The sequence below is a fragment of the Danio rerio genome, chromosome 2 (assembly GCF_052040795.2).
Source record: "Danio rerio strain M-AB ecotype USA chromosome 2, GRCz13ab, whole genome shotgun sequence".
NCBI lineage: Eukaryota > Metazoa > Chordata > Actinopteri > Cypriniformes > Danionidae > Danio > Danio rerio.
Window position 1 is genome coordinate 31242184 of NC_141022.1, and position 20648 is coordinate 31262831.

The following is a 20648-nucleotide window of genomic DNA, read 5'->3' on the forward strand; positions in this document are numbered from 1 at the left end:
ATAGGAGTATTGCGGTTGGAAGAGCATCCACTGGGTAAAACATATGCTGGATAAGTTGGCGGTTCATTTTACTGTGGTGACCCCTGATTAATAAAGGGACTAAGCTGAAGGAAAATGAATCAATAAATAGTGGAATCATATTAGCAGCACATCAAGTACAACATTGTTCACTGTCAAATAAATAGTGCTAATGTTGTTTTGAAGTAATACTCATATGTGTTTCCATACTGAATATTCAAAGTACCATGGTAAACAATATAGGGAGCATATCACGAGTTGTCACTGATTGAATGTGTGTATGTAAAAGCAACTTTACCTCAATGTTTTTCTCTTAGTAAGTACACTGCAAGCACACTAAGTAAATGCACTGTAAAATAAAGTGCAAGGAGAGAATGTTGTCAAGAAACTCCATGCAAAAAGGTTTTACTAATCACAAAAGATGAATTTTATTATTTGTCTAATGTACAACTGTACAGAATATTTTAAATGTACAATGCATTTCATTCTTAGCAAAAAAATCACAATCAACAATTTGTAAGCTTAATTACAAAAAATATATATATAATAAAATATTGTGCGGTGCCGCTGCTCATTATTGTCATAACATTCTCAAAACTGTTATTGAAAGCTGTTTATGAAAATGACTTTAAAACACAATGATCATGTAAGATCATACACCAGTGCATGAATTTCATTAAATCAGTATTACAATTAAAACAAGAGTTTTTTTTAAACTGAATGCCAAGGAGCTGCAAATGAGAGAAATCATTCCTACTGAAATACCCATATGAAAAAAGGAAATACTATAGTGTTATTGAACCATACTGCAGTAAAGTACTTGAATTAATCTATTGTTGTAGTTTCTGTGGCATATAAACAAATTACACCAAAACTGCACTAAATATATATTACAATCCAGCACACTTTACTATAGTAAACATTTTAATGTACTACAGTATTTATTAGTATATCAGTAAATGACATTTGATACTACAGTATGCTGTATTAACAAAAATGCTACAATATGGAACAGTGTTTCTCAACCACCAATTCTGCATGTTTTGTCCGTCACACACATTACAAGTCTTTCAGTCTCTGCTAATGAGCTGATGATCTGAATCAGGTGTGTTTGGTTAAGGACGTGGAAAACGTGCAGAGCTGGTGCTCCTCCAGGAACGTGGTTGAGAAACACCGATATAAAATACATTAATTCATTCATTCATTTTGGCTCAGTCCCTTTATTAAACTGAGGTTGCCACAGCGGAATGAACCGCCAACTTATCCAGCATATGTTTTACGCAGCGGATGCCCTTCCGGCTGCAACTCATTTCTGGGAAACATCTATACACACTCATCCACACTCATACACTGAGAACATCAAACTCCACACTGAAATGCCAACTAACCCAGCCGAGGCTTGAACCAGTGACATTCTTGCTGTGAGATGATCGTGCTACCCTCTGCGCCACCGTGATGCCCATTGTAGAATGTAGTACAATACAATTTATTATATAATATGGTTCAAAAACACTGCAGTATGTTTATAAATTACTGTAGTATTTAAAGATTAGCTGTATATTTGTTAATGCCAAGTAGACTTGAATAGTATTAATAAACTGTTTTCATACTAAATATACTTCTGAAACAGCGTTAAGCCAAACACTGGGAACACTGATCAATTTTCTAATATATATATATATATATATATATATATATATATATATATATATATATATATATATATATATATATATATATATATATCTTATTCGTAAGTAAAAGTGTCTGTTATGTAAATCAATCCTAATTTGCTTTCAGACCCCACAGCGGCTCACATTTGAGAAAGAAAGACAAACCTGGTGTATAAAAACGTAGAACTCTGAAATATCAAATTATTTACAGTTTGAAATGCAGTTGAAATGTGCGGAGGAAGAGCAAATAAGCAGTTAAAACTTCAATTTGAAGCAGAGATAGGCAATCTTAACCGTGCTTACATTCCGGTAAGCAGATTGATCCAATTATTAGTTACACATTAGTAAGATTCAAAGATAAATCACAGATGTTTTGATCATCCATCTGGAAACAGTGCAATAATCTGAGGGAGATGACTGTTGCTCCTCATGGCTGCTGCTGGTACTGGCCTTCAGTGGCCGTGTAGAAGTCGTCCAGTACACTCTGAATATAGTCAAACGTGGGCCGGTCTTCTGGTTTATTCTTCCAGCATGTGGTCATGATCTCGTAAAGTTCAACCGGACAGTTTTCGGGACGGGGCATCCGGTAACCTCTCTGGACACTGCTCATGACTTCGCTGTTGCTCATGCCTGAAGCAAAGAGAAAAACACAGGAGGGATAAAGAACGGGGAATAATAAATATCACAAGTATTCTCATTTATTGAAGTGACGTTTTTCAACAAAACACCACAGATGAACAAGGTAAAAAAATAGTATTAAAAGACATCACCATTACCCGATTTATGCATCACAACCCAACTGTGTTTTTCATTTTAAGATTGAAAACATTTCCTGAAAATAATCTTGATCATATAATAATCTTGATCATAGGATCATGCTTAATTATACTAATATGCCAACAAACATACTAACATAATCATACAACATGCCAATTCATATTAAATTAATACTAACAACATGCTTGTACTAGAAACATGCTAGCAACATGCTAATTTCTACTAAAGCCATGATAATAACATGTTAATTTATGCTAGAAACATGCTAGCAACATGCTAATTCATACTATAAACATACTAGCAACATGTTACTTCATGCTAAATTAATGCTAACAACATGCTAGTTTATACAACAAAACATGCTACTAACATGCTAATTCCTACTAAAACCATGCTAATGACATGTGAATTTATGCTAGAAACATGCTAGCAACATATTCATACTAGAACCATGCTAATTTAAGTTAACAACTGCTTAGAAACTACTCAGAACACGTTAGCAACTGCCCAGTAACCACTTAAAAATACCCTCACAACCACACAGAAAATCCTAGCAACAACTTAGGAACCACCTAGCAACACCTTGGCAACTGGCAAGCAACCACCTAGCAACATTTTAGCAACTACCTAGCAATGCCTTAGCAACCGCCTAGCAACCAGTCAGAACACCCTGTCAACCACCTAGCAACAACTTAGCAATGACCTAGAACATCTTAGCAACAGCTTTGTAACCACCTAGCAACGCTTTAGCAACCACCTAGCAACATCTTAGCAACCGACCTAGCAATCACTCAGAACACCATAGCGACCACATAGTAACACCATAGCAACGACCAAGCAATACTTTAGCAACCGCCTAGCAACACCTCAGTAACCACCTAGCAACACCTTAGCAACCACCTAACAACACCATAGCAACCACCTAGCAACGCCTTAGCAACCACCTAACAACACCATAGCAACCACCTAGCAACGCCTTAGCAACCACCTAGCAACCATTCAGAACACCCTTGCAACAACTTAGCAACCACTCAGAACCCCCTATCATCCACCTAGCAAGAAACATGCCAATCCATACTAGAAACAAGCTAGCATACTGTATATGTACACTTTTCTATTTATGCCAACTTTCAAAATCACTTCTCACTTCTTAAAAACCGCTTCAAATATTTAAACTTTAAAACTTCCTGGCTCTGCTTTCTCAAGCAACCATAAAGTTTGTCTACAAACTTTACTTTTCTAGTTGCATCTGTAATGTCATCACATTTTTAATTACACTGTTGACCCATCCTTTACACATTAACTTGCCTATACAACCAAACCCATCCCTAACCTTACCCATACCCACAATCAATAGCACCAGAAGTGTTCTGCAATGTGAACACAAGAACACTTCATTTTGTTAGCATTTAATAAGCACGTCTTTATAACTCCTTAAAAAATTGTAAGACATATCACTTTTTCCATGAATGCATCCATTTTTTTTTCTCTATAACTCAAATCAGAAATCTGTCAAAATGTAACAAGTTAAAATGTTATATACTATTTAACTCTTTCCATATATCTGAATATGATTTTAGGTTTTGTTTTTAACAAAAATGATAACCATCATACACTTTTTATAAATAAAACACTAAGATGTTTTGTTCAGTTATGTAACAAGATACTTTAAATTATTTATTTTCTTTACACATGCATATTAATGTTATTTGAAATATAAAATTAGACATTATAATTGCTTTAGTAAGCTTTATGTGTAGACATGGATGAAACTGTTGGTAGCCTTCCACTGAAGAAAGAAAAATGACAGTGATCACTCAAATAACTTACAACTGAAAAAGTCATTATTTATTAAATATGAATAAAAATAAATCAATGAAAATAAGAAATTGCTTTCGCTTTCGAATTGTGATTTAAAGCATAAGCAAGGCAATAATGATGTATGTACTTTGTCAACTGAATTTGATGCAAACACCAATGCTGATAACTTGATTTATCAACACAATAGTGTCAAAGACAGGAATAAACATCGATCTATGTGAGAAACTTATCTCCAGAAGTGTGAAGGAAGAAACGGAAGGCCCAAAATTAAAGAGGTAATAAAAGCCCAAGGTAGCAAGTCGATAAAAAAATGCTGATAGTGACTTGCCTTAATATAGTTTAATACAGAAAACAATTTATAAATTGAAGGCAACACGGCTCACTGAGCATCCAAGACAACCAGCATGCAGTAATCATCAGTTTTGCACTTATATCTGGTAACATTAGCAGCCCATAAATAACACGCTTCGACTTTCAGTAGCATCCATCTAACCAGAACTGAAACTCTAAAATGTAGAGCTGAAGCACAAACGATTAGCTCTCCTGTGATATTTTAATTCAATGTTTTTATCAAATTTATTCAAGTGCTGTTTAACAGAATAAGAAAATGTTCACTTTATTGCCTGTTGTAATCTTTAATTGGAAGAAAGTCTTATTACTTGAAGTTTGGCTGAAATAAAAGCTGAAATAATAATAATATTAAAAGTATTATTATTTTTAAATAATAAATTCAAAATTATTAACTCCCTTAAAAATATATAATTATTTGATTGGCTACAAAACAAACCAGTTCTGTCAAGTGACTTGCCTAATTAACCCAGTTAAGTCTTTAGATTGCACTGTTAGCAGAGTGCTATTATTTTGCAAAATAACTAGAAAAATATCATGTTCTAAAGAAATTATTCTCTAGAAATTAGTTTTTAAAATAATTATGTTAAAAATGTGATGAAAAAAAAATCTCTCCATTCAACAGGTAATATTAGAAAAATAATACAAAATTCAAAGCAGGCTAATAATATTGCCTTCAACTGTACTTATAACTCAATCTGACCAGAAGATGGCGACAAAGTCTTTCTAAAAGGATCAGATTTGTCATTGTTCCTTGCTCAGTGCTGCAGCTCGTGTCCTGAAATAATGCTGAATGATTTATTTTCACACAAATGTAATCAGAGCGCCATTAACACAATCACATTACCTGGATAAGGAATTTTCCCGTATGTTATAATCTCATACAGGAGAACCCCGAAGGACCACATATCTGATTTGATGGTGAAAGAGCCATAGTTGATGGCTTCTGGTGCCGTCCATTTGATAGGAAATTTTGCCCCTGAAATAGAGACATTCACAGACATCCCATCATTCACTGCTGATGCAGGAAAACCATCATAATGGCAGCATGCATATCAATCTTCTGGAGCAATGACGTCAGGCTCACCTTCTCTGGCCGTGTATTGGTCATCCTCAATTACTCGGGCCAGGCCAAAATCAGCTATTTTGCACAGCAGTATCTCTGAAACCAGCACATTAGCTGCTCTCAGGTCTCGGTGGATGTAGTTTTTCTTCTCAATGTAGGCCATTCCTTCGGCTATCTGCAGAGACACACAAACTTAGCTTTGGAGACACACAAATATCAGCTTTTTAAGACACTTACACACTCTAAAAATAGTGGGCTGATTTAAAACATGACCCAACTCAACGGTTGTCTCAAAAATGGGATTATAAATTTACCCCAAAAGCAGGGTTGGATTAAAACAACTAAGTATTTTATGTGTAGCCTCCTATTATTTAGCATAAACATATTATCTCTCTCTATTTTTTTTTTTATTTAATTGCATTTCATTTGTAATAAAGGCTGTTATTTTGAACTTTACACAGTGGACAACAAGATTAGACAACATTTTTGAGGTCACTGCTTAAGTTTTCTCTGATTTTGCAAAATAGCGGGGTATCTTAAAGTGACTGAAGTTCTCAGACAACAGGTTCTCCAGACGAAGGACAAAATCAATGATCCTCTCAGCCACAGAAAGACAAATTTGATTTCTAGAATTTAGCATTTTTAAATGTCACTAACTCAATCAAGTCCCCTCAAAAGGTTGGCTGTTGACAAAAGACAAACTCAGGACAGGATAATGTACAGATTAAGCAATCAAAAAAGATTTTCAAACATCAGAGAAGAAATGCCGCAGAGCATTTAGCTTTGCCATCAGAATAATAAATGACATTTTAAAATAAAACAAAACAGTGTGGAGCTTTAATACTTTAATATCAGTTAATGCATTAGTTAACATTACTATGATCTACATTACATAATCTTTGCTAACGTTAACTTGCATTATAGTGCATCTTTTTACATTAACAGCTAAAGTTTTACACATACACTAATGTATTTAATAACAGATTAGATAACATGACCTAACAATGAACATATTTATTCAGCAATACTAAATCTTTGTTAATGTAAGCATACAAATATAGTATTAGTATTTATGAGAAGCAGAAGAATAAAGTTGTTGTAACTCGGGAATTTAAGTTGTATAGCTAGACATGTTAAGTTACAAGAACAAGAAACATTAAGTTATGGCAATGTGAGTAAGTTAACATTAAAAAAAAGTGTATGTTTTGCTGAACAAAGTTGTTCACCATAAATCTATTAAGTGTTGTTATCTAACTCTGCATTAACTCATAATATATGTTTAGTAAACATTAAAGGGCACCTGTGGTGAAAAATCTACTTTTCAAGCTATTTGGACAAACATATGTGTATATAGTGTATAGACCATCATATTGGGGTGATATAAACACACCCAGTCCTTTTTTTCAATTTAACAACATAAAAAAGGCGGACCAATTGGAGCGCTTTTTAGACCGACCGCAACTTTACGTAGGAGTGCGGTCCCCCCGCCCACCGAATTGATTGACATTAACATGTCCCGGTAGTCACGTGTATATGTCAACAAGACCAGACTTACGCAAAGCAACCGGGAATAAAAGGTCTGTTCAGTTCGCTAGGATCATCAATCATCATCAGATGTGATCAGGAGTAGGTTTTACATGTTTAAAGTGTTTTAAAACAGTGCAAGTGTGTAATGAAGTACAGGGATTTACTTCAGCTTTACTTCATCAGCACAGCAGCGTGTCAGAACAATTACTGTATAAAAGAAGATGCTTCAATCCTGGTTTGTGGACGTTAAATCAGGTTTATTTTGTACAATAACATTACAGATATCCAGACAGCAGTGGAGGTTAGCCTGTATCCTGTCACATTTGAGTGCAAAAACTGTGCTAAGCTAAGCGCGCTCTGTCTGCCTGTCTGCGTGTGTGTGTGTGTGTGTGTGTGTGTGTCAGCTGCGGTGTGCGTGTGTATCTGTGAGTGTGTCAGCTGCGGTGGGCGTGTGTATCTGTGTGTGTGTGCGCGCGCACGTGAACTTTGTAACGACATTGCATGTGACTCATCAATGCAACCTCACAACAAATACTGGTTAGTAAAGCTCTTACTTTAGTATTTCTCACAAACGCTACGTGAGACCTTCTTCCTTTACGTCTGTCTGTTGTCTGACGCAGCCGAGGGAGGAGATTAAAGCACGCGGGAAGGCACGTAGAAACAGTAGGCAGGGAAGACTCGTCTTAAAGGTGCAGTACGACAAAACCACCCCCGGGTGGAAACGTGTATAAAACAGGATCTTGTAAAAGGTATAATGAAAAATCTGATGGGTGTTTTGAGCTGAAACTTTATTTACACATTCTAGAGACGCAAAAGACTTAATCTAATACTAATTAATCTAATCTAATTAAATCTAAAAAAAGGGGTAACCTAGGTGCCCTTTAAAAATACTATGTATTGCTCGACAGATGTGCTGTTTATCATTAATCAGTCAACTAATCTTTTAACTAATGTTGACTTATACAACCAAAGCTAAAAGGGAAAAATATCTTACAAGCCTAAACTTCAAAACAACAGTATTTGCAACCATAAAGAACGCCTCTACATTTTGCAGAATTTGCATTTGAACAGTAAATGTGCAGTTTGTGCGGGGTTTTTCCACTTCTGAAATGGGCAAAGTTTCTCAGTTAATTCTAACAGAGAAAAGTTGCACTAACTCAGGGAAAATGATGTTCTCACTTCTCCATTAGCATCCTCTTTCACTCTCTGAAACAGGATGTGCAAGTTTGCCTTTTGGTGCTGTTTTACAAGAAGCCAAACTCAAATGAAGTCCACAAGACTCATTTAGCAAACAAATGCTTTTGAATCAGCGACTGGTTTTGAATCTAATCGTATAGGATGGTAAATACTGTCTGAAGTCCATACCATTTTAACCAGACATATCTTTTCATTTATTCAATTTATCAATATAAGTTTCAAGATTTATTTAGGTTTTCACCTCTTTTTAGAACACACATTTAAAGTTTTATTTACAGATCAAATTAAATGTTTCATTCCTAGTAAAATGAATATTGTTCTGTGCTTTGAACCGCCTACTGAAACTAGTATCAGTTCCTCTTTTTTAATGGAAAAAGTGAGATCAGCCTTTGATGATGCAATAAAGCCTTAAAGTAACCTCAGAAATAAGGAAATGATGGGCTTGAGAAAAGAAGAATAATTCATGTTTTAAACTTTCTTTATACCTGTGCAGAAAAATCTATCAACTTTGGTAACTGTATTTTGGAGCCAGCTTGACTTTTCAAGAAATCCAATAAGCTTCCTGCAAAAGAATAAACGAAATACTGTTAAAGTCACTGAGGGTACAACTTTTCACAAAACTACACTTTTCTTTAATTATAATACATACACTCTCAGAAATAAAGGTACGCGAGCTGTAACTGGGGTGGTACCTTTTCAAAGGGTACAAATTTGTACCTTAAAAGATCCATAAATAATACATCAAGGGTACATTTTAGTACCTTAAAAGTACAAAAATTTTCCTCTAAACATTTAAGGTACTAATTTATACTTTTAAGGTACCATTATGGACCCTTTAAGTACAAATGTATACCTTTTAAAAAGGTATTACCCCAGTGACAGCTCGCGTACCTTTATTACTGAGAGTGTATGATAAATTATATATCATATGTAAACTGTAAAAAGTAATTATAATTTTTTAATTATTAAAAATAAATCATCATCCTCAAGATGTCTCATTTTGTTTTCAGGGTTAATAAAATAAAACAAAAAGCAAAAGGCATTTTTTTTAGATAGATGGATGGATGAAGGGATGGATGGATGAATAGAGAGATGGATAGATGGATGGATGGACTGATGGATGGATGGATAAAGGGATAGATGGATGGATAGAGAGATGGAGGGATGGATGGAGGTATGGATGGATGAAGGGATGGATGATGGGATAGAGAGATGGATGGATGATGGAGGGATGGATGAAGGGATGGATGGATGGATGGATAGATAGATGGAGGGATGGATGGTGGGATGGATGATGGAGGGATGGATGAAGGGATAGATGGATGGATGGATAGATGAATGGACAGATGGAGGGATGGACAGTGGGATAGATGATGGAGAGATGGATGGATGAATGGATATATAGAGAGATGGATGATGGATTGATAGAAGGATGGATGGATGAAGGGATGAATGGATGGATGGATGGATGGATGGATGGATGGATGGATGGATGGATGGATAGATAGATAGATAGATAGATAGATAGATAGATAGATAGATAGATAGATAGATAGATAGATAGATAGATAGATAGATAGATAGATAGTGCCATCTTTTTTACTGCACATTAATAATCAGAAGAGTCTGTATTTCAGTACCATTAGCCATGTACTCAGTGATGATGTAGATGGGCTCAGTTTTGGTGACGACAGCATAGAGACGCACAAGTCTGTCGTGCTGTAAGGTCTTCATCAGGTTGGCCTCCTCTAGAAACGCCTCCACTGACATTGTGCCTGGCTTCAGAGTTTTCACTGCCACTTTGGTGCTGTTATTGTAGAAGGCTAGAAACAAAATGAAACCACAAATAGACATGCGTTAATGTCCTCTCTGACTATTACAAACATTTTCAATGCCTCACACAGCTGTAGTTCAGCAACTAGACACAAAATGGCTGAATCTAACTTGTCAGCGTCGATGAAGGAACAGTCAGTCTGTCCTGAAAAACCTTTTATAGAAAGAATCGTCTTCCTGGAACCTTTCCCATGTTCTCACCAAGGATCTTATGTAATTACCGTCTGTCCATAATAAAGTACTTTTCTCAGAAGTGATGACACAGCGCCACTGCGTGAAGGACAGTTACTGACCACAGAGAAGCTAAAGGCAACAGATTTGTTTCACAATCGTGAGCTGTGTGTTCGTGCTTATGCCTTGTTCCACTTTAAAATCATTTCCTTGTCTGTTTAACAATACAGACAACTTCCACATCTGAAGCGGTTTGCATACTAATTTCCGCAGTTTGTGGACTTTTGTGGACCAAATGGGCGTTTGAGCTAGGGTTGTGTTATTATTTATCATCTATGACAATATCATAATCGATGTTTATATTATGCATTAGTTCATTATTAAAGTATATCAATAATTTTACAAAAACATCAAACATATGTGATGAAGTCTATTGAGTATAAGAAAAACATTAAGTTTAAAAAAAATCAAGTAAAATATATAGTTTTCACACAATTCTTTACATTATTCACCCAATTATTCACACATTATTAGTTTTTTAATATCAGCGTATGAGGATTAGTGTTTTTGATACTAGGATTTCTAACTTCAATACAGTACCTTACCTTCTCAATGCCGCTTTTGATACCATGGGGAAATATTACCACAGCCTGAATTTAACTAACAATATGCATGTCTTTATTCTTTCATTCGCCAGAGATAAAACCTCAAGCATAGCTCAATATTAAGGATTTCTCTTTAGTTGGAATATGGTTATTTGTTTATTACAGATTTTTCAGTTTACTTCAGTAATGTTTAAAATCTATCTATCCATCCATACATTCATCCATTTATTTATTTATTTAGGATTTGTCTATCTATTTATTTAGAACTATTTGTCCAGGCCTGCCAAAATTTTCACTTATATAGCTAAAATAAAAATTTTCATACTTTTTCCTTCAGCCTCATTTTTTTCTCAGTGAATGCCCTTTTAGCCGCTACCCAGTACTGGAAAACACCTATACATGCTCACATTCACACACATTCATTAACTACGATCAATTTTAGTTCATCCAATTTACCAATAGCGAATGTGTATGGACTGTGGTGGAAACCCGGAGCACCTGAAAATCCTACGCGAACACGAGGAGAACATGCAAACTCCACACAGAACTGCCAACTGGCCCAGCCAGAGCTCGAACCAGTAACCTTCTTGCTGTGAGGCAAATTTTGGCAGGTCAAGAGAAAATCTAAACAACTAGCCTGGCCAAACAGTTGTAGAAATCCTTATTAAAAATAATAAAGTGAAATAAATAAATAAATAAATAAATAAATAAATAAATAAATAAATAAATAAGCAAAAGAAAAATGAATGGATTTGTTTTAACAATTCAAAAAATGTTGCTTTGTTGTTTTGAACCATGTAACATTCCAATAAATTAATTCTTAAATACAAACTACTAGCTTAACTCATAAAACATTATTGAAGACAACTGAACAGTCTGTAATAAACAAATAACCAAATTTCAACTAAACTGTTGGATGGTAAACATACTTCAGGTGTCTAATAGTGATTTTGTTTTTGATGTTAGTAACAGCAGCAGGTTACTGTCACTTTGAGAACTTTCTTCCATGACTTTAGATGTAACTTTTTCACATTATTTATCTGTTAAAATCCAACGTGTAAAATGAGCTCAGCATTTGTGCACTGAGAGGTGCATCCATACTGCACCAGAATAGATTCCTCTACTTCTTTTTGCACATGAAACGAATGAAAGCTGGAGACATGCATGACGTTTACATCAACTATGAAATGACCAGCTAAAACTCTGGATCCATGAATAAAGAGAAACAGTGGGATAGACGTATCAATATGAAGTAAAAGTGATATACCGTTTCAAATATTGCAATATGTATCAAAATATAGACATATATGATAACACTAATGAGCATTATAATAACAAATGTGGTTTTACCACATTTGATTTTAAAGAAGTTCAGTATTGAATGAGGAACATTATATTCAACAGTTCACTTCTGAGATACATTTCAGATTTATTCTTGTGTTTCTTCTTTCTCACCAGTAAAAATAGCTCCAAACAAAGCTATAGCACAACCATGAATGCGCTGTAAAAAGTGATTGGTTGACTTCACTTTAAAAAGTGAGTGAACCCATTGCTTTTAAAGCACTTCGAAAAAAAAAAAGAGTAGATCCGATGGTGCAAAATTATCAACACCAAAGCGGTCATTTTGATCTTTTTTTTTTTTTTTAATTTAAAAACTTTGTTGAAGTAAAACACATATCTATAATGCCTAAATATTTTTTTAAATACGTGTATATTTTTAGAACATTATTATTTTATGTTATTATATGTTATTTTATTAAAACTACAAAACACAAAAGAGCTATGGTATTTCAAGTATTTCTAATAATATTTCTATATAGCAGTCAAAATGACCACATGGAATTTCAGTGTCTGCGATTTTCCCCCTTTAATTTAAATATGCATGCCTCTGATGTCTAGCAACTTCCTGATAAAAAACATAACTTTACTTCAGATATGTCTTCCAAATAACATATTTAGTACAGTTAAAAAGCTTTCTCCCCCGCTAGTGAAAATGAAAGTGGGTGGTCTAGTAGCATAACAAAACATTTATAGGCTGTATTACCAACAAAAAAAACTTATTTTTATGGTGATGACTTAATTAAATATGACAACAGACATTCAAAGCTTAAATGTAGCATCTCAATAGAAGCTTTGAATGTTAATATTATTACTTGATGTTTATAACTTACACTCAGGCTAGAAACAAATGTAGATTTTTTTTTTTGTCAGTAGGAGAATTAAACAAGACTTTTAGCTGAAGCTGTTGTAATTAAATAAATTGTATTAAATTTGGCAGACGATTAATTGTCTAAAAATAATTGTGCTTTTATGTAATTAATTGTCTATTTTGGAGCCCATGTAGAAATATAATATATGACCAAATATGAACATATACTTACTTCCAGGGAGGTTTACATTGAAGTTGAAATTTAGCTGCACCACGTATTGATATTTCATAGCATCTCATTTTTACAAGGTGGGTCGTTAACCCAAAGTTCAACCCCCAACCTGGAGGACCTGGACAAACACACATACACTACAGACAATTTAGCATACCCAATTCACCTATAGTGCATGTCTTTGGACTGCGGGGAAACCGAAACACACGGAGGAAACCCACACAAATACAGGGAGAACATGCAAACTCCACATAGAAATGCCAACTGGCACAGCCGGGGCTCGAACCAGCAACCTTCTTGCGGTGAGACAATATTGCTACCCACTGCGTCACCGTGCCACCCCTGAATGTAAATATGACATGACAATATGACCTCTTATATGAGAACAGTCAGAATGACTGCTATGGTAATCCAAGTAGTTATAAAAATTCTGGTACTTCCACTTTAATGCAATTAAACTATGCATATAATTATAAAAATTAAGTTAACACTTCCAAGTTCCTCACTTCCTAGTTCCTCACTCTACGGGCAAATATTGCCCACAACACATTGCATGCTAAATGATGATTCAATCCTTAATGCAAAGTTAACTTTACTTAAATGGGTTTGAATGACTAATAATTAAAATCTAACCTTATGAAAAATATTTATTTAATGTTATCCACATTATTTACGTGTAGAATATTATATATAAAGTACCAACACAAAACACCCAGTAAAATATTGTTTAATTATTGTTATCTAAAAAATGTCAAGATGTATTTTTAGTCAATATCGCACACTCCTTATCTAAGTGTGATAGTTTGTCTCAAAATTTGCTGAGACAAAACAAAATGGGGCTTGGCAAACAGAAGGAAGTATTTCCGTAGAAAGATTCTGTCATCATACAGACTCAATGTGTGTTTAAGGTCTGGCAACGCTGCGCCAACAAGGTCACGGTGCGCCAAAGGAAACATCTTGGCCACGGGCGGTCGAGAGCCATTTGTATATTTGCTAAGACCGTTTCCTGCAATTCATCACGTCAGCCGAATGGGAAAGAGGCACACGAATAATAACGACATCCAAATGCAAATCCTGCGTCAGTTGCATAGCAGTTTCCTCCTCTGATCAGCCTGATAAGAGTCTCGCCTGCGCGGCTCTCTGTGTACTATCAGCCTGAGCTATAAGGCAGCCATTCATAGCAGCCAGCAGCCCCAGCAGGAACTCTGCAGATTTGAATGCGCTTCGTCAAAGCTTTTATGGCTCAAAGAATTCGATAATAACAATAAGCCTACACATGTTCAAAGAAGATCCTTTCGCTTGATTAATCGATAGAAACACAGAAGGATGTCACTTCTAAGCTCACTGAGGAGCATATGAATCCGGGGGGAGGGTTTGATCTCAGGCTTTGGGGATCTTAGAGAATTTGAATACAAAGACCATCAAGAAGACAGCAAACACTTTCGCTATAGTTTAGCAAGATTTCTGGATAAGAAAATGCTTCATGGTTAAAGGAACACTCTTTTTTTTTTTGGAAATGGGCTCATTTTACAAATCATCTAGAGTTGAAGATGAGTTTTACCCTTTTTGAATCTATTCAGTTGATTTTAATTTTTAGCTTAGCATAAATCATTGAATCGGGTTAGACCATTAGCATCTTGCACAAAACAAACAATGAAAAGAGTATTTATGCATTTTCTATTTAAAGCTTGACTCTTCTGTAGTTTCATTAAGTACTAAAACGGAGAGGAAATTACATGTTGCTATTTTAAAGACCGATATGGCTTGGAACTCATTCTAGCATAATAATCAAGGAACTTTGCTGATCAAATTTCGGCTGTATGAGCACTGTTACCTAAATATCCGACAGGGGACTATTTTCAGGTGCTTCATAATATAATTGTACAATATCAACATCAATATTCAAGCTTTAAATAAGAAAAAAATGGATCTTTGAGATGCTAATGGTCTAATCTGATTCACTGATTTATGCTAAGCTAAGCTAAAAGTAAAAAGATTGTCCGGACCCGGAGATAAGCTTAATGAATTAAAAAAATGGTAAAACTCTAGGGGACTTGTAAAATGAGCATATATGCAAAAAAGTGGAGTGCTCTATTTAATCAAATGTTTGTCACTTAAGGAAAATTCTTGCAAATCATTGATAATGTGAAGTTGTTTTCATTTCCCTAAAAGGCATCTACTTTACCCCCTTTTACAAAATTTAAGATTAGTCTTTTGTGTCTCCTGAATGTGTCTGTAAATTTTCAGCTATTTCAGATAATTTATATACCTTTCAGAACACTGAAATTTTCTGCTCTGAATGCAATGTAGCTGTTATTGTTGCCTGTGCCTTTAATGCTATTTTTCTCTGCCCACCGTTCCCATGTGCCTGTCAGAGTTTGCTGCAATCTCTGCCTTGGCTGCGTCAGATAAACAGCAAAGTGACAGACAAAAAGAAAGCAGATCTCACGTAACATTTGTGAGAAATACAGGATGAACTTTCCCAATGATTATTTGATGTATTTGTTGTGGAGTTAATTCAAGCCTTTCTGCAATGATAAGACACACACAATATTTGAACAAAGTTCACGCACATACACAGACACACATAGCGCGTGTGTTTAACTTTGCACTGTTTTTGCATGGTAAATGTGACAGGATAAATGTTAATATCCACTGCTATATGGATATCTGTTATGATAATGTACAAAATAAACCTGATTTAACGTCCACAAACTGGGATTGAAGTGCTGACATGTGGCTGTGGTAATAAAGTAAAGACGGTAAAATTGCTGTAGTTTAAAAATGTTTTAAACATGTAAAACTCGTTCTTAATCACATTTAATGATTATCACAGAGATTTTTTCATCCCAGCTGCTTTGCACACATCATGTCTTGTTGATATGATTATAAGCGTTACTACAGAGACATGTTAATATGCGGCTGTCAATCAAATTGATGGGCAGGGAAACCGCACTTCTACATCACATTGCAGTCTGCATCAAAATGGGAGGGATTTGGATCCTATTATAACATCAGGAAATTTAAAAAAGAGGCCTGTTGTCTTTATATGTCCTCAATATGACTGTGGACACACTATATCTACACACAGTTCTGTCCAAACAGCTTCCAACATATCATTTTCATCATAGGTGCTCTTTAACTCACCCATCCATACTTCTCCAAACTGTCCAGCTCCGAGTTTCTTCACCATCTTTATGGAGTCTTTAGAGATTTCCCAGGCATCTTTGTCCCAAGGTTTTTGCGCTTTAGGTTTCTCGCATGCTTTATCCAGCTTTCGACATAATCCATCTGACTGTTCTGTGACAAAATGCAGAGGTTTAGACTAACCAAGCAATGTTTTTTCTAATGAAAATAAAAATGAATGAATTTTTCCCATAATCTACATAAAATGAGAAAACGACCAAACAGCTACACTGAAGAAAAATGATTCAATAAAGATTAAGTTAAGTTAAGTGGTTGCATACATTTTTTTTGGGGCTGAAACAAACAAACAAAAAACCTTAAACATTACTAAATTTAATTTGCTTGTTTAAATTAAGCCCTTATAAATTGTTTACAACAATTTTGCAGAAATATTTTTTCAGTGTATATAGGATAAATATAGAAATGCTTTAGAAATGCATATTAATTTCCAATACACTGATAAAATTCTTCAGAATCTGTATTTTAAAGTATAAGTACACATTAAAGTGTCATTTATTTAACCAGATCACACAATTTTTTTAAACATTTCTAATACTTTTTATACAAATATGTTTTATAAAAACAACTTTAAATTAAGATTTCAAGTCATATTTTTACCAAGATTTAAAATATAGAATAAATAAAGAAATGCTTTAGAAATACATATTAATTTCCAATAAACCAATATAATGTATAATTCTTCAGAATGTGTATTTTAAAGTATAAGAATAAATGAAAGTGTCATTTTATTTTTTAATTAAAATCACTAAAAATATTTAAACATTACTTTAAATACAAATATAAAAGATTTTAAGTCATATATTTCACAAAGATTTCCAGTTTATGCAATCTCACTTTGTGTTATTTGACATGTGGTGCGTCATGGTTAAGTAACAACATCATTGCACAATGACATCACAACCTCATTTAACAACTTTTAACAACAAATCAACCTGCAAGGAACATCCACAGAAAATGAGTTGGCAACACTTTACTTTTTTACAAAATGCACAGGTTTAGACTAACCAAGCAATGTTTTTTTTTTCTAATTAAAATAAAATAAATGAATTTTCTCTCTAAACTACACAAAATAAGGAAACGACACTAGATACACTAGTGTCTAGACTAGAAAACAGCAACACTATAAAAAAAATTATATAAAAAAAGGATCCTTGGATTTACATTTTTTTTTTAGGTTAAGTGGTTGCAAACTATTTATTTGGGCTGTAACAAACAAACAAAAAAATTAAGTTGAACATTACTAAAATTAATTAGTTTGTTTATATTCAGCCAATATAAATCGTTTGCAACAATTTTGCTGAATTTTTTTCCAGTGTATATAGAATAAATAAAGAAATGCTTTAGAAATGCATATTAATTTTTAATATACTGATGTATATAAAATGTTTAATTTTTCAGAATGTGTATTTTAAAGTATAAGAACACATTAAAGTATCATTTTATTTTTTCATCAAATCACTAAAAACATTTAAACATTTCTATTACTTTTCATACAAATATGTTTTGTAACATTTTTTCAAACAACTTTACATTAAGATTTTAAGTAAAAAATTTCACCACGATTTCCAGTTTAAGAAATCTCACTTTGTGTTCTTTGCAATGTTGTGCGTTATGATTCACTAACGACATCATTGCACAATGACATCACAACCTCATTTAATTAAACAACTGCAATTAGGAACATCCACAGAAAATGAGTTGGCAACACTGCTTTTTACTTTAAATACATTTAAAGGGGTAGTTTAACTCAGGAATGAAAATTCTGCTATCATTTACTCATCCTTCACTAATTTTTTCCTTCTGTTTAACACAAAAGAAGATATGTAGAATGCTGGTAGCTGGCACTCATTAACCTCCAGTAGTGTTTTTCTTACTATGGAAGTCAATGTGTGCAACATCATTCTTTAAAATATCTTCTTTTGTGCTCAACAGAGGAAAAAATATCATTCAAAATATACAAGGGAGAATAAATGATTAGGCAATTTTCATTTTTGGATAAACCACTCCTTTAATACAATCAATAAACATACTGTACATAATATCAGTATTCTAAATAACTCCTAAATTCTTGGGTGAACCACTTTTTTACTACGTTCAATAGCTATACTATACACAAGGTCAGTATTCTAAATAACTCTAAAATGTTTGCATCCTTAGTACTTACTGTGGTAATGTTTTATCATGCTGCTGATGTCACTGAACGTGATCTTTGGGGAGATGTAGTAACCGCCATTATCCAGAGATCTGATCTTATAATGTTTAACAACATCCTGGCCCTGAGCGTCTACGTCTCTGATCGATAGTGAATAACTTCCTGTTCACAACAATGCAGAAAAACGTTAAACCACTATTTTGATTAACCACAAACTCTCTTTGAGTTTAGACAGCAAACAGTAATCACCTTTTGAGGTTTCGCTCTCCCGTATGAGGTAAGATCCAGGTTTATTAGCCGGTGCCAACAACTGTCTCTCTGCATCCTTTCTCGTGATGTCTTTATAGAACCATCTAAATTGTGCAGGATAAATCAGAACATACCAACAATGAAAACATGTGCAAGCATGAAGAAATATGTTATTACTAAAAGATTAGCTCACCCAAATATGAAAATGATGTTATTAATTACCAATGTTGGATAAGTTACTTTAAAAAAAAAAAAAAAAAATCTAATAGATTTCATCAACTAATAGACATTTCATCACTGAATGGTTTTGAGATAATGAGCCTTAAAGTTTTTAAAGCAAACAGCATGTGTGTAATATTTGTTTTTTAAATATAAAATGTTTTTAAATGTAGACAACTTATAAAAAACATCCTATAATGTAAATAAGTTGTCATTTAACAAGAATATGTAAATAACTCAATTTATTTATTTTTTTTTAAGATTTATTTTTTCCCTTTTTGCCTTTATTAGATAGGACAGTATTAGATAGGACAGCAAGCGAAGTGGAAAAGAGAAAGGGGGCTAGAGTTGTGAAATGTACTCGAGTCAGGATTCAAACTGGGGACGCCCTGATGTGCTACTGCACCATGTGTCTGTGCGCTAATCACAAGGCTATTGCACCAAGAATAACTCAATTTTTACAAAAATGTCAGATAGACTTTATTATTCTAAGGTAACGATTAAAAATTACTGAATGAAATTACTGTGAATTACTGATGAACTATTGTGTAACAAATTAATCAGATTACTTTCAAGTTTCTTTGATACACAAACATACACAAAATACACTACAAATTCAAAATTGTGGTTCTTTCATTAATTCAACATTGAACTATTACAGAGGGTTACATCACTTTATTCACATTCTGCTTTGTTATTTTAGGCTGATTAACAATCTGTGACATACAGCACTGTCACAATACATTCCTAAACAGATCCAGCACTTTTTTTTATGCTGAAATTTATACAAGCACTCGTGCTGCATGCATCAGATGCTTCTCAAGGTCAAGTTCAGCTAAGATTTTGCTGCATTAATAACTAGTTATAGCCTTGTTCCCTAGTTATATTTTAACATAGTTTAGTGTAATGCATTTAAAACGTAATGTGTTATATTGCTGTGTTCCCAGAAAATGTAATTCGAATATCAACGTATCAATAAAGTTCCAGCAGAACTCAGAAGCTGTTACTAAAGAAAGTGTATCAGAGAACGTATGTACTTAGGAAACTCGTTCTGTGTAGATAAAAACATACAGAGAACTTTTTAAACTGCCTATATTCAGTGGCGCTAAGAGAACTGAAAAATCGTACACAGGTAAAAGTACCATACTTTTCCAAAAATGTAGTGCAAAATGTAGAGTAAAAGTTTCTGTTGTAAATATTACTCAAAGTATGAGTAAAAAGAGGGGCGACTCGGTGGCGCATTAGGTAGTGCTGTTGCCTCACAGCAAGAAGGTCGCTAGTTCAAGCCTCGGCTGGGTCATTTGGCATTTCTGTGTGGAGTTTGCATGTTCTCGATGTGGTCGCGTGTGTTCCTTTCGGGTGCTTCCGTTTTCCTCATAAGTCCAAAGAAATGCAGTATAGGTG

The 20648-nt window shown here is 34.1% G+C and overlaps 1 protein-coding gene across 3 annotated transcripts in view; it reads right to left on the bottom strand.

Moving 5' to 3' along the window:
* Positions 1 to 421: 421 nt before the first annotated feature.
* lyn (LYN proto-oncogene, Src family tyrosine kinase) overlaps positions 422 to 20648 on the bottom strand; it is a 36497-nt gene continuing 16270 nt past the window's right edge. For 2 of the 3 annotated variants that reach the window (XM_087239264.1, XM_087239263.1), the window contains 8 exons: positions 19026 to 19129; positions 18789 to 18938; positions 16565 to 16717; positions 10068 to 10250; positions 8913 to 8989; positions 5725 to 5878; positions 5485 to 5616; positions 1782 to 2321 (listed from right to left, as the gene is read on the bottom strand). In XM_087239264.1, coding sequence (XP_087095390.1) covers positions 2119 to 2321; positions 5485 to 5616; positions 5725 to 5878; positions 8913 to 8989; positions 10068 to 10250; positions 16565 to 16717; positions 18789 to 18938; positions 19026 to 19129 — 1156 coding nt within the window. In that variant the 3' untranslated portion in view covers positions 1782 to 2118. 3 annotated transcript variants of the gene reach the window in all.